General features: G+C 38.9%; 1 protein-coding gene across 1 annotated transcript in view; it reads right to left on the bottom strand.

The window, feature by feature from the left end:
• Positions 1-13,852, bottom strand: part of NEB (nebulin) — a 207,647-nt gene extending 193,795 nt beyond the window's left edge. Inside the window, 9 exon segments of the mRNA XM_012659396.1 lie at positions 3,161-3,265; positions 3,944-4,048; positions 4,717-4,821; positions 5,321-5,428; positions 7,273-7,473; positions 9,107-9,148; positions 12,480-12,544; positions 13,081-13,164; positions 13,775-13,852. Of these exon segments, the coding sequence (XP_012514850.1) occupies positions 3,161-3,265; positions 3,944-4,048; positions 4,717-4,821; positions 5,321-5,428; positions 7,273-7,473; positions 9,107-9,148; positions 12,480-12,515 (702 nt within the window). The 5' untranslated portion in view covers positions 12,516-12,544; positions 13,081-13,164; positions 13,775-13,852.
• Between the last annotated feature and the right edge of the window lie 211 nt (positions 13,853-14,063).

Below are 14,063 nucleotides of genomic sequence, written 5' to 3'. Positions count from 1 at the left end.
ATTAAATCAATTGGAATACAAAAGACAGATTTAAAAATGTGTTTATATAAATTTCACTGTTTAACTTCTTGTAAGTAAAGACTTTATTTTAGGCATAGGGCAACTTGATTTTCCACGGCTGGCTAAGTCCTTAGGGAGAAAGCAACATTCAAACAGGACGAATGCTTATTAAGTATGTCATCCTGTCAAGAACTTTCAGAGAAATCAGATCTAGAAGTCCTAATTTCTCAGGAACCTTGTTCAGAACTCTGTCTAGCTAGAATTCTGTAGTCTGGATCAGCCTAAAGATTCTCTTAGCGTGTGCAAAGTATTAGTAGTTAGTCTCTACTTAGACAATAAGGAAAACATGCTAAATAAGGTTAAGAGGGACACAGGAAGAAAGTACAGGAGAGGGAGAGGAAACCTCTAAACCCAAGTCGTTAGCCAGAAATCTACATGTCTAGCCAGTGGTATGTTCTGTGAACAACAGCTTGCTTAGGGTTTCATGCCCGGCAAATGTAGAAGTTCATGGTGCTGACCACAGTATTAATAGGCATGGCAGTAATCTGATACTGAGTGCATACTTGGGCTGCAATAAAAATAAAAGCTATGCCTTAACTGTCAGGTCTTTCTGAGGAAAGGTGGGGAAGGTTCCACTTCGTTACTGTACATTCTCCTTCATTATGTTTTCTACTGTCATAGCTGAAAAATCATGGCCAACCTTTCAAAGTCCACAGCATGCCATGGAGGGAACCCTTTATCCCTCCATTTTTTGGATAAAGGGAGACAGTGGGAGATTAAGTGTCTTCCCGGAAACCTCTCCCAAGGCTTACATGACATGGCATTTTCTGGTTCCCCTTCAACTTCTCTGTTTGTTCCCTCATCCTTTTGCTGGCTCCTTTCCAGACGCCCTAAGTGTGGATGTCCTCCAAAGCTCTGCCCTTGGCTATGCACTCTTCTGCCTCCCTCATACATTTTTCTGTCTTCAGCTATCACATTTGTTCTGATGACTCTCAAATATTAATTCTTGTCCTGATCTCACAGCTATGCAATGGTGCCAAATTTCTAATTTATCCATAGGATGCCTTAATCTGAACGTTGCTTCCATTATCTCAACTCTATTTCTCTCACCATTAATGCATCTTCACCAGCTGAGCCGCTGTTTGTTCAGACTACCAGTCTATGGTCAGAAACTCCTCTGTGGCTTCTTTCTATCCTTCATCTCCAATGTCCAATGTCATTAACATTAACACATAACATTAATACTTATTACCTCCTTTCTTTCTCTCCTTTGCCCCCATCATCCCTGTGATCCATTTATATTATTAAAATAGACAACTGCAAATTATCCAGTTTTTTCTAGTCCCAATCCACCATCCTCCCCATCAAAATTCCTCCAGATTCTACTGCTGACACACCGTTTTCCTCTCCAGAATCTTGTGATGCCTCTTATTGCTCTCCATACCACATCAAAGCTATTGGTCTCATTTTCAAGTTCCAGCTGCTGGCATTCTCAGAAATGCCCTCCAAACAAGGCACCCACACCAGTCACTTCCTTTGTCCCCTAAAACTCCAGACTCAAAATCTCCTCTGTCCCCTTTTCAAGGGCTCCCTCAATTCAAAAATGCCTTTCTTCTTCATCATCTCCCTTGACCTCGGGATCACCACCTCCATGTGGCTGTCTCTGATTACTTACACGTGTCCTATCTTTCTCATAGCAAGAATTAGATGGTTGGACTTTGTTTTGATCTTAACTTTTTGCTTGTTGTTTAATATATAATTCTCCTATTTTGCCAGCCTGATTATAAATTCTCAGAAGAAAGGATTAAAACGTCTTGTAGTAGGTTTCTAACCTGCCGGGTGAGCATGCATAATGGACTTTCAATAAGTAACTACTGATCACTTGATAAAGACCACACAACAATATTAGGAATCCATGAGATACAGAACTGAAAAGCTAATCTTAAAAGAGAAGCAGGATGTACCCACACCCTAAAAATTACTATGTACTAGATGACTTCAAAATTTTGTTACGCTTTCTCTATTTCCTAGCATACCTATGGAAGGATAGGAGTATATCTGTGCCATATTTTAACCCACTACATGGAAAGTGGGATAGAAAATATGCACACTAAACTTGCAGATACCATTGAATGAGTGGCAATAAAAATTAGACCTGAAAAGGTGAGCACACCATCAATGAGTCTGTATAATTTTGGTTCAGGGGAAGATGGGGCCCTCAGATCCATTGTAAGTAAAACCCAATCAGTCTCAACTAACTAGCCAAATCTGGATGAGTATAAGAAGTTCTAGGGGTCTAGCTGATAATTGTATGTCAAATAACTTGTCATTTTATAAAATGGTGTTCTGCTAAAGACTAGAGCAGTGGTCTGGATTTTCAATATGACCTCCGGCAAATCCAGGAGTCAAGCAATAAAGTACCTCAAAACAAAGGGAAGTGCTAAACCCAAGTGAGGCTCTCTGCTGCTGCCGCTGGTTTCAAACCTAAGGACTCTATTAGGCCTTTTAAGTTCCTCTAATATACTGTATTCAATGTCTACGATATTAAAATTCTGGCAAATGGGACTATTGATTTTTTGCTAACTCTGAAATATCCTCTACATACGCTGATGACAAGAGCTCTTTGTGGGATAACTACTCAAACACAAGTATACCAGTCAGGTCCCCCATGCAGAAAAAGGGAGCTGCACCCCAATTCAGACTTGACGATTAGGATAACAAGGCAAAAACCTTCAACAACATTGTTTATTTAATAGATTTGGAAAGGCATCTCTGGTTCCAACAGTTTTTTTTTAAATGTCACTCTGTTGTCACAGAACTACTTCAACCAAAGCCAAGGAGAAAGAAGGACTCCTGCTGTAGTGGGAAGAATATTGGAATCACAGATCTGAGCTATACCACTAACTACCTATGTAACCTTAGACTCAGGTTCATCACATATAAGAAGAGGGAATTATACTAAATTATATTTAACATGAAGTATAAATTATATCTAATTTAAATTAGATATCATAAATTATATCGATTCTAGATGTACTCTTATGCGATATAGCATCTAGTCTTTTCTAAAGAAAAGTCACAGTGAACATCTGGTCAGAAGTTGTAATACAAGTTTTCCCAACTCTGCACACCTAAATGGTGCCAACTGCACTTCACTTACATCACTGAGAGCTTTCTGGGCTTGGGCAACCCTCCTCAGTTCCGGGCTGTCATTATAGGGGTAAAACAAATTTTTGTCTGCTTCCCAGTCTTCAGTGTACAGTTTCTAAATCAGAAAAGAGTGAAAAGCTATGAGAAGGTGCGATCACGCTTACACAAGATACGTAATGTTGAATTCATCCATCAAGGGCGTTAAAAAACCAAGGGCAAGGTGAGAGCAAAGGTAAATGAAATCCACAGATAACCTCCCCCTTTCCATCCAATCCAAGTCTTTTTTATTAATAGAGTGTTCTGCTTCTCCTGGCAGATCTTATTTTCAGAGCGGCAGATGTGCCTGATTTTGTTTCATCCCTGCCTCCTGCAACAAGTGCTAGCGCAAGTGTGAGGAACCAGGAAGCACTTCACATAGTGTCCGTCACAACATAAACCTCTAATAAGAGGAAGAGCCAGAGATATCCCAAGCGTAGCACAGGGTCTACAGAAAAATTTAAACCATCACTTTGTGGATCTCTCGGCTGGTTCTCAGGTGCCTCTTTCTTCTCCCCAGACATTCCCCACCCTCATCTTGAGCAGAGTTACTCTCTCTACCGCCCTGCCCAGGAGATTTCCTCACAGTTCCTTTGGCCAAGCCCCACCGCTGCAGTCCCATATGTCCCAAGGCTACTCACAAAAAGCCTGGGGAACTGTATTCCAGATTACAAGAGTTTACCAAGTATCATTCACTGTAAAGTATACGGTGGGATTATGTAGGAAGACAGAAGAGCAATGAAGCAGAAGCCCTTACCTTACTGAACATGGCTGTGTTCTTAACGGCCTGGACAAGTTCAGGGGCATCAGGGGGAAGCAGGTACTTATCCTTGGTGTCTTCCCAGTTCTGCTTGTATAAAACCTAGACAGAAAAAGCAGAGGATCTGTGGCTCGATGGCTTACCCAAGGGGAGGAGGACTTAACAAAAGGAGAGCTGCGAAGGTGTCCTCGCACAAAGGCTGCCGGTGTGTTACCAGGAAAACACTGACCATGTCAGTGTCCTGTATTACTTTTCCTGCAGTAGTAAGCTTTTGTTTGAAAATTCTAATTTTTTTAACTAAATCATGATCCTAATTCCCTATAGATTCCTTTCAAAGTTTGCAACCTATCAGTCATTGACTCAATTTGGCAGGCAGGCGTGTTTCTTTTGATTTGTATGGTATTTTAAAATGTTTTTAATTAGTTGCCTACATGTGAAATTTGGAAATTTTTCATGAAAATTTAGCTCCTCAACTTCTTTAGAAAATAAATAAGAGATTCTGGTGACACTGGGACTGCATTCTGTGTAGCGACTGCTTGGAGCTGAGGCTTGGTTGCCTCTTTGGGCAGGGCGTGGACTCTTTAACCCACCCTCAGCTCCTATGAGCCATTTCAGTCATCTGTGCCGCCTCCCTGATGTATGTGGGCATTGGATTCACACTGCCTGGGCCTGGTGTGCAGGATCAGGCCTGTCCAGTTTTCTCCTCTAAGACAAGACAAAGGTAATACACATGCTATGGAGTATCCCAGCCGACGACACTGCGGTCTTACCTTGCTGACTTGCTGCGACACTTTCTTTGCATGTTCAATATCCTTTGCTTTTTCATCTACGTGACAGATAGTTTTAGCCACATCGCCATCCATTCGATACTTAACCTGCAGAAATAATGCACAATTAGAGTTCAGAACAGGCATAAACATGTGAGTATATTAAAGAATATCTTACAACCAAAGAGCATTAACCTAATGACTCTTTATCTGCATCACAAAGGAAAGTTTCTGCATTTTAGCTAGAAAAACTGCGGTCTTCAAAGATCCACAGAGCACCTGCATGTACTGCTTGTCTGTGTTCCTGGCTGAATTTCCACCTGCCGGTGCTTGGCCTCACTGTGCTCCAACATGGAGGACCACAGTGGGTTGGAGTTTCCACTCATAGTCTCCTCTTAATCTAACTTGCTAAACCAAGCTTTTAGAAGTCTCTTTGGGTTCACATTTACAGCAATATAATCTCTGGTCAATGCTTTTTCTAGATTTCTGGACTAGATCACATTAATCCGACTCCTAATTCTCATTACGCTTATTCAGAGCCCTCAATCCCCAGTGGTGGGCATGTTTTTGAAATGTCTCTCTCCTTTCTTTCAGCAACGCCACCCACCTCACTGAGTTGATCTTGTACTTTCTTGATTCTGCGAAGTTCTGGGGTATCGGTTGTGCTGGCGTATGGCTGTCCTTTTGCTTTCTCAAACTTCTCTTTGTATTTATTCTGAAAAGAATATCAGATATTAGCCTAAAACCTGACAAGACAGCAGCAGAAATTTCAGGCAACATACGCATCCCTATCTGATTAAAAAAAAAATCCTCCAAGTTATAACAATTATCAATTGTAATATCTTTCTTTTTGTCCCCTATCCTGACTCTCAGCAAAAACTAAAATAGATTTGTTAATTGTTCTCCCTAAACATGATTGGATCCTGGAAGCAGTACAAATTTATTACAGACTATTGTCTTGGAAATACCCTAAAATGATTCTCTCAGTGTTTTTTTCTTTTTTTTTGTCTGAATGCACATATAAAAAGCCTGAACCTCAATTATTTTAGAAAATAAATATAGAAATTGAGTTAAGTCTGAAAAGATTTGATTGCTAATACAATGCAAAAAATTTCAATTCAGAAGTTGCGGCTAAACTCCAGTGGTTTGGATAGCTGAGACACCAGCTGAATTAATGGAAAGTCTGAATGATGGAGTATTTTGTAAAGAAATGCAATTTTGTTATTTCTGCTAACTACACAATGGATTCTTGCTTTAATAATAATGTGCATAATTATCGTTACAAATGCTTTAAGGGTACTCTTGAGTGAAGTAGTCAACTATCTAAATTATTCTATTGACTTAGTTACTAACCATTTAAAAAATATTATAGACCTCTGCCAACATTCTGATTAGAATATCAGAAACTCTAGGTTCATAGCATCTGAATTAATGAGATTTTATAGCAATAAATTGATTCAAACCTTTTTCTATCTTTGATGAATACTGCAGCAATAAAAGAGGCAAGAAAACTTTGTTTTTAGAAACTAAGTTTTAGATCATTCAAATGATCTAAATCATTTGAGCTTCAAATTTACCAAATAGTCTCCAGGAGTTAATATTTAACTAAAAGTGAATATTTATTGGCCAACCACAACAAGATGCGTTTGACATAAAATTTAGTCCTCCACAATCCAGTGTTCCCCTGAGCTACCTTTCCTTTTTCTCAGCCTCCAGAAGATACACAATCAAGCCACCCAGAGAGACCTCAGCCCACTGTGGACAGTCAATAAATTAGGTCTGTTGAAATGCATCTAAATCTGCTGGCAATCAGTGTAACTTACAGACTATTCATGGGGATTTAAGGACCAGGGACCGTAAAGTACAAGGATTCTCAACCCGGGCTGCACATTAAAATCACATGGGCAATTTTTAAAAATCTTTGTGCACAGGTCCCAACCCCAGACCAATTAAACTAGAGTGGCGTGAGCATCAGTAGTTTTAAGGCTCCCAGGGGGTTCCAATGTGCAGCCACGGTTAATAACCACTGTTCTAAGGCAGAGTCGTACATTCTGATCCTCAATTTCAAAATGAGTTCTTAGCCTGATCTTGGTTTTCTAAACTACATGTTCTTCTTCACCACACACCTCTTAGAGATCTTTTTAATATACTGTTACCTAGTCTACTTAAAAGGCTATTTTGCCCAGACATAATTTACATATATGTTATGTAGCTTCCCTGAACAGACCTCAATTAAATCTATATTTCTGATTTCATCTTTCTAATTAATAGAGAGTGATTAAACACCAATAAATGCTTTATAATTGCCTTATAATGCTTATTTTGCAGTAAAAATCTCATTAATTTTAATAAGAATGCTTTCTCTGATGCTATAATATTACCAATGAGTTGCATAAAAGGAAAATTCAAGAATCACAAGAGCCTATATTTTTGCAAAATAAGTTTTTGATTCATACAAGATTGAGAAACAAAATCCAGCCCACATCCAAAACAGAGTTGATTGAGATCAGTAATTTCTCAATAATAAAACCGGGTTAGCAGAAGTCGTTCGAAACTTACTGGGCTAAAAAGATCCTGCATTTTCTGACTGTGTGCAATGTAGGGGGTCATGAACTTTGAAGGGTCCACTTTCTTCCGGATGACCCTCTTCCTCTCCACTGGCTTTGCCGGTTCTGGCTGTGCCAGGGCCGGTTTGGAAGTTTCTGGTTGCTCATAGTCAGATGTGCTAGTAGTCGTAGTTTCATAGTATTCTGTTATTGTCTGAAAATTTAACATGTAGTTCAACAATGTGATGAAAATAATCTTGGTATATATTATTCTAACTCCAATTTACATTCCTGATGTTACTTCTCATATCTAAAATAGGCCAAAGCAGTAAACCACACACTCTATCAGTACGAAGGCACATTATTTTACATAAATCTGAATGGTGATTGTTAGAGATGGTATGGAGTTAAAAGGTTACACCTTATTAATTTACAACATTGCCTTAAAATTGCATTTGCAAAAAGACACTCAAATACTTCAAGGTAAGATTAAAATCAGAAATAAAAAATTTTTAAGCATTTGAAAATATTCTTAAGTTGTCAGGGTAAAGTAAAAAGCAAACTTGAGATTGGGAAACAAAAGGTTAAAACAATCAAATGAAGCCCAAATTCTTGACTTTAACTTTTAAGTGACTAAGAGAAAAATGGTTGCTTGTTCTGCAGTCAATTGATGCTTTCTCCACAGTAGAGTGACACAAAGAATAATGCCCTTTTAAAAAAACGAATCACATCAGTATTGTAAGAGATTACCGTTCTCTTGGCTTAATCCGTTAATTAATGTGAACTGGAGTGCCATTTACACTAATAAATGCTTAGGTAGGCAAGAATAATGATGACAACATAATGGGTTAATTATCCTCAGAACAGTCCTCTCTACGTACTGGGTGGGAAATTACAGCAGGCTATAGTGGAAGAAGCTAAGACTCAAAGTTTGGGTCTAGTCCAAGGTTAAAAATACTGAATGTAAGAAAAGAAGATAAGGATCCAAATCTTCAATCCATCTCACAGTACCATTTTCTTCACAGTTAATATCATCTGTAGCGAAGGAAGAGCTCTAGCATCAATTAGGCAAAGAGAACCTAATAAGGAAATTGTACATCCATGAACACTCCTCATAGTGCTGTCAGATCATTACTAATAGGCTGCTTTCTGCCAATTGTCACTAATGCACAATGGACTGTGAGAAACTAACCAAGTTACAGCATCTACAGATGTTAGTTTTCCTGTAGTCACAGGCTCTCTGAGCAGGCTTCACGGTGAACCATCCATATCACTGTTTGTCATGCTCAAAGAGAAACAGCTCCGTGAGAGAGGTAGTTCATGTTGGCGGGGGAAAAAAGGGTTCCAACTTGGAATATTTGTGGGAATGGTTTTCTCAGAATTCCTAACGTGCTAAAATCTGAGTAACATTTCAATGCATCATCAGGAACAAACCTTGGAGACACCATCCCTGGTGGCAGAGACGGTGTCCCACAAGTTACAACTCTGCACAATAAAACTGCTGGTCCCCATACCGATCACAAGGCCATCCCTCTTGCTGCAGTCAGAGAGTGATGATGGCCACTGACACTACCCAAATTAGCATCATCTACACGAAAAATACCGCATGAGCAATGGGAAACAATCCCCTGCCTTCCTGGGGATGCCAAATAGCAAAAACAGTAAAGTAACCTGTCAGACAGGTAAGGTTTGTGCTTTAAACACCAACTTCAGGGCACAGGTGGGGTGAAGGATCTTCCCTCGGATAATCTCCTTGCCATCTTTGTGGCCTTGGGAGTCTGAGAGAGGAGAAGGCTCTTCCTGATTTAATGAGAATGTAGCTCATGTACATGTGGACGGGGCCTTACCTCTCCCGGCACCTCTTCGTAAATTGTCTCTTCTGTGTAGTACTGTAAACAGAGCACAGAGGCATCGTCATGAGAACCAAAAGCAGAAATCACCTCTCCCTTGCCTCAGCTGAACCACTTAGGTGATTTCACTAACTGAACCGGTTTGGAATATCTATGGGGAGGGAGTAGGTGAGGTAGCCTGTTCATACTTTGAAACCCCTTTTCACGTTATGATACGTCACGAAAGCCAAAGGGAACGCCCTCAGACTGGACAAAGAAATGCAGAGGGATGAGAAAAGTGTCTGAGGCTGGTTTGTAATCAGGGGAAGCTATTTTACAGGGACAAGTAAAGTTTTTTCTTATGATCCTTAAGATAGAATTTGCTGAGAACAGAATACAATAATAAGATCCTGAGTGTGTGGGCTGGGCAGAGAGGAACTGTGATAAAACTCGCTGTTTACTAACTAACAATAAGACACAACAGAAACTGCAGTGTGAATAAATTTTTAGATGGATTGTATCATGGAAACAATAAGATCCAAAAGCATATACACATCTCGATAATTCCTGTACCCGCCTGATTACTTAGTAATAAGTGTTTCTTCTGGAGTAAAGGGTGAGTCCTTTTCAATAGCATGATGGTTCTGAACTGGGTGCTAAGATGACCATTTGCATATGCCAAGGGAAGACGGGAAAAAGGAGAAGATTCCTCACTGCAAAATGTGGGGAAGGTAGGCTGCCATTGCCACTGGTGGCCCTGAGGTGCCTGCAGCCTGGATCTGAAACAGAGTCTACTTTTGTTCTGCTTCTGACATCACCAGCAATAAATAGATGCAGATAGGAACTGGCTGACATTTGGTTTCAGATGTGTAAGGAGAGAGGAATCCTGCCCCCAGCCTCACCCAGCTCTGCGGGGTGAACAGAAGGAAAGGTTTCTGTAGGTCAAGCCACACAGGAAAGGGATAAAAATGAAACACGTGGTTCATTTTCTCAGTCAACAAAATCTGTAACACTTTTTGCTTCATTTTTCTTATCGCTGGCACCAAAACATATACAGTACTCAAGGGGAGGGGAAAACCATCACCAAATTATTTAACTGTTCTCAATAGGTCACCTGCTCTATCTCACCTTCGGGCACAATTGTATAAAACTTGTCTAATGTCCTTTGTTCTTGTGTGGTTTTTTTTCTTATGCTATTTTTTTAATTTAAAATCTAATTCTCTTTGTGTGTCCTTATACATAGCGACAGCAATCGCAAGCTCTCACAGGACAGAGAGTTGCTCTTTCACAGTTGTGACTTCAGCACATGAGAAACACCATTTGGACACTTCAGAAAATATTGTTTGATGCTGATGCCACATGGAGCCATTCCTCTGGACACACAAAACATCAGTGGCTTGGGAAGAAATATTGAACTAAAATGAAAGATTCATAACTATTTTAGATTTTCTCAGCATCCAAGTAAAAGCAGCTCTTTGGGAGCTATCCAATTTTACCTTTGCTGCACTCTCGCCATTGGTAAATATATCTTAGAATTAAGCTTATAAAAAAGGCAACATTATCCAAATGGTTGGCATTAACTTGTATGCCAAATCTCACTTTTTTTTTAGATCTGTGCCACTAATTAGATAGTACATCCTTGCTTCTTTCTCTTTCTTTCCAAGTTTAAGCATGAGTAGAGAGTGACAGTAAAATTTTATTTCAGATGTCCAAGATCCCTAGGAGATATATTTTTAAAGCTAGTTTCTCTCTATTTTCTGAACTCTTCCCTAACCATTTTTGCAAATCTGCTACCATCCCATTCTCATGATCCTTTGGGAGATCAAAGAGACCTCAGTTCAACACTCTCTGGCAGGCACTCTATTAGTTTATCACCTGCTGGTCAGCCCCAGAATCAGTAATGAGAACAAAATGGCAAAGATGGGACACCTAAAAATAGCCCCCTACATTTTTTATGACATCTAGTTAAATCAATCAAGTCTAGCACTACAGAAAATTTCCAGTGGCAAATGAATACAATTATGTTAAGAAAGACAAGGATATTTAAGTTGGAGGCTAAAAAGTATTCCTGCTATTATCATCATAAGGAAGACAATTTAATTTATAGTGTTAGCATTTGATAGTGATTATTCTGACCCTTGGGGACATACATAAAATGCATACTAGTGATAATATTCAGCATGAAAGATGTGGCCAGAGAGGTTGAATGCTGCATCGTATGAAATTCATTCTGGGTTGTTTTTGGTTTTTTTTTTTTTTCATATCCTTCAGTAGTAAAAGCAATTTTATTCATAGAATAAAATAAAATTTCCTTCATCTAAGTATAGACTAGTCACTAAAATAATTTTCCAAAGACAAATTTTGGCACTGTAATTTGGAATTTGGTTCTGGGTAGATCTTTTAGTTAATGTCAGTCTTTATTGAAAAACAGAGACTTTCAAAACAGCCTCCAAGTGCCTTAGGTACTTGGAAATATTCATATGTTTGGATCATAATCATTAATTGGTAATTATCAAGCACATTCAGATTCATGGTAATGTATTTATATGGATTATAGTCCCAAGCCCTTATAGTTTATTTCTAGAATGTGAAGCTAAAGGTAAGAGCTGGTGAGGAAGAACCACAACATGATAAAAACACAAGGATTAAATATCAAATTAACAATTAATAACTTTGTAAAATGTGTCAGATGTCCCCCAATAATTCAAAGGAAATCTTTGAAGATACTGACTATGGGCTTTGTTCTTATTCAAAATTCAAAAGCAAATGCTGGTATTGTTCCCTTGGGTAAATATAATGAAGTTGGTGGGAAAGTGTGGCTCCAACTGTCACTTGTGACCTTTCTGAATTTATTTATATGTGTGTGTCCATGTACGTGGGTGCACATATATATATAAAATTTCATACATGCATATAATCTCATATGTATGATTATTCCAAATATTTAGCCCATATTGCCCTATCTATAACCAACTCGTTGAAGCAATGAGTAAGGAGTAACTCTTTTTCCTCTGTGGCTATGCAGACACTAAGAAACAGACTTCAGTTTTCAGAACTTTCTCTGCGTCATCTCTGTCCCTTTGATCATTGGAGAAGAAAGTAAGCTTTAGAAGACAAATTAAAATCCACTTTTACCCCAGTCTTTGTTGGTTTTTTTTGTGTGTGTGAGAGTTTATAGAAAAGCAAAAGTGGCAAACAGTGATATTTCCTTTCAATTCTAAATCCACATAATTATAGTGAAGCTGAACATACGATATTCCTTTCTTATGCTTTAATGATGACTCTTTGTTAAGTTATAATAGACAATGTATTTTTCGAATGATTAACTCCCCCACTTGGCTTTGATTGTCACTACACAAAATACGTGGCTGTCGGTTTGTCTTTATCTTACCTCCACCACCTCCTCATACTCTTCGTCATCTGCCATTTTCCCGGAGTAGTAGCGGCACCTACAAACTTTTCATATTCCGCACAAATGAAAATGCATTAGAATCTAACCTCAAGACAGACATTATCTGATGACATTATAAAAATAGAATTTAAAACTAATCCATGCTACATATTTAGTTACTTTTGCAGGGTAAGGGAGAGAAGACATTTAGAATACAGGTCTAAACAACAGAAGCTTCAAGTTTCTTTCTCCTTATGCCCTTCGTAACGTGTTGGGTATTGCTACTTCTACATGATCGATTTAGTTAAAGTCATAAAAGGAAATTGAGGCAAGGAAGTGAGAGAGTTTGGACTCAAGGAACAGAGAATTTAAATTTTTAAACATTTGGAGAAAAAACATTTTCAAGCAAAACACTTAGTGAAAGGAGGGTCAGCTTAGCTTTCAGAAGAAGTTGGAATTTTTCCCCATAGCACCAAAATTCTAAGAGGGCTGACTTAGTTTTCTATACTGCTCTAATCCACCATCTGCAGTATATTCTATGCTTCAAATTAGAGCACATAAAAATATATCGGTCAATAGAGTTTAAAAGAAAAATAGAAACCTCAAGGCAATGGGGTTATTCTCTTCCCGAACACCATTGGTTTATACGGGTTTTCTCTTTTGTTTCTCCAGCTCCTTTTCAAACCTGAAAAATAACAAAGTTTTAAAGCATTGGTTGAAGTACACATAAAATTGTAGATCTTTGGCCTAATCTTCTAATTCAGGAAATAACGAAAGGATCTCTCAAGGCCTTTTGTGTTTGACGCCAGAGAGTGGGACTCTCGATACAAGTGGATGATGACTCGGAGCAGCTGTCCCTTGGCCCAGAGATGTTTGCCATGTAAACCAACACCCCGCAGTGGCTGGTTTTGTTAAGCTAGCGAAACTGCCACTCCTTCTGAGGCAAATGAAGTCCAGTGGAACTGGATAAATATAGGGACGTAGAACATAGATCCTCTTCCATACTAACATATTTAGGGGAAAAAAATCAAAGGCAAAAAAATGAAAAAAAAATTTTGTTAGACAAGAAGACACTCAATCAAGCAATAAATCGGTTAGTGTAGAACTTGACCCTAATCACATACTCTGCATATTAATAGGGCCTTAGTGAGGTAGTGGGGGTTACAGACTTCCCTAGCCACATTTCCACCACTAATTTCCCCAGTTGTGACCCAAAACCTTGAAAAATACTTCAAGGGAAGTTGTGGAACATCTCCCAAGAGAACATTACAGAAAAAGTCATAAACTGGCCTTACCTTCAATCTATCAAATAAATTTCCTCAGCAGCAAAGCCTCTCCCAACTCTCCCCTCCTGAGAACCCCAGGCAAGAGCCTGCGTGGTGCCTGGGCTCCGAATTATCATGTGGCAAGAGCAGCCAATCAGATCTTGAGTTGCTCAAATTTCAGAAGCTAAATATACTGAGTGATCTTCTAAAAACCACCTGTTCATCAATTCCACTAAAGGATAAAGGGTAACAAATTGCTTGCTTAGAACTATTCAAATGTAATGGAATTTTACCTAACTTCCAGCCTATGGGATTCAAA

This window comes from Propithecus coquereli, unplaced genomic scaffold (assembly GCF_000956105.1).
Source record: "Propithecus coquereli isolate 6110/MARCELLA unplaced genomic scaffold, Pcoq_1.0 Scaffold118, whole genome shotgun sequence".
Taxonomy (NCBI): domain Eukaryota; kingdom Metazoa; phylum Chordata; class Mammalia; order Primates; family Indriidae; genus Propithecus; species Propithecus coquereli.
The sequence above is the reverse complement of the archived record's forward strand: the minus strand, read 5'-3'. Positions and strand labels throughout refer to the sequence as shown.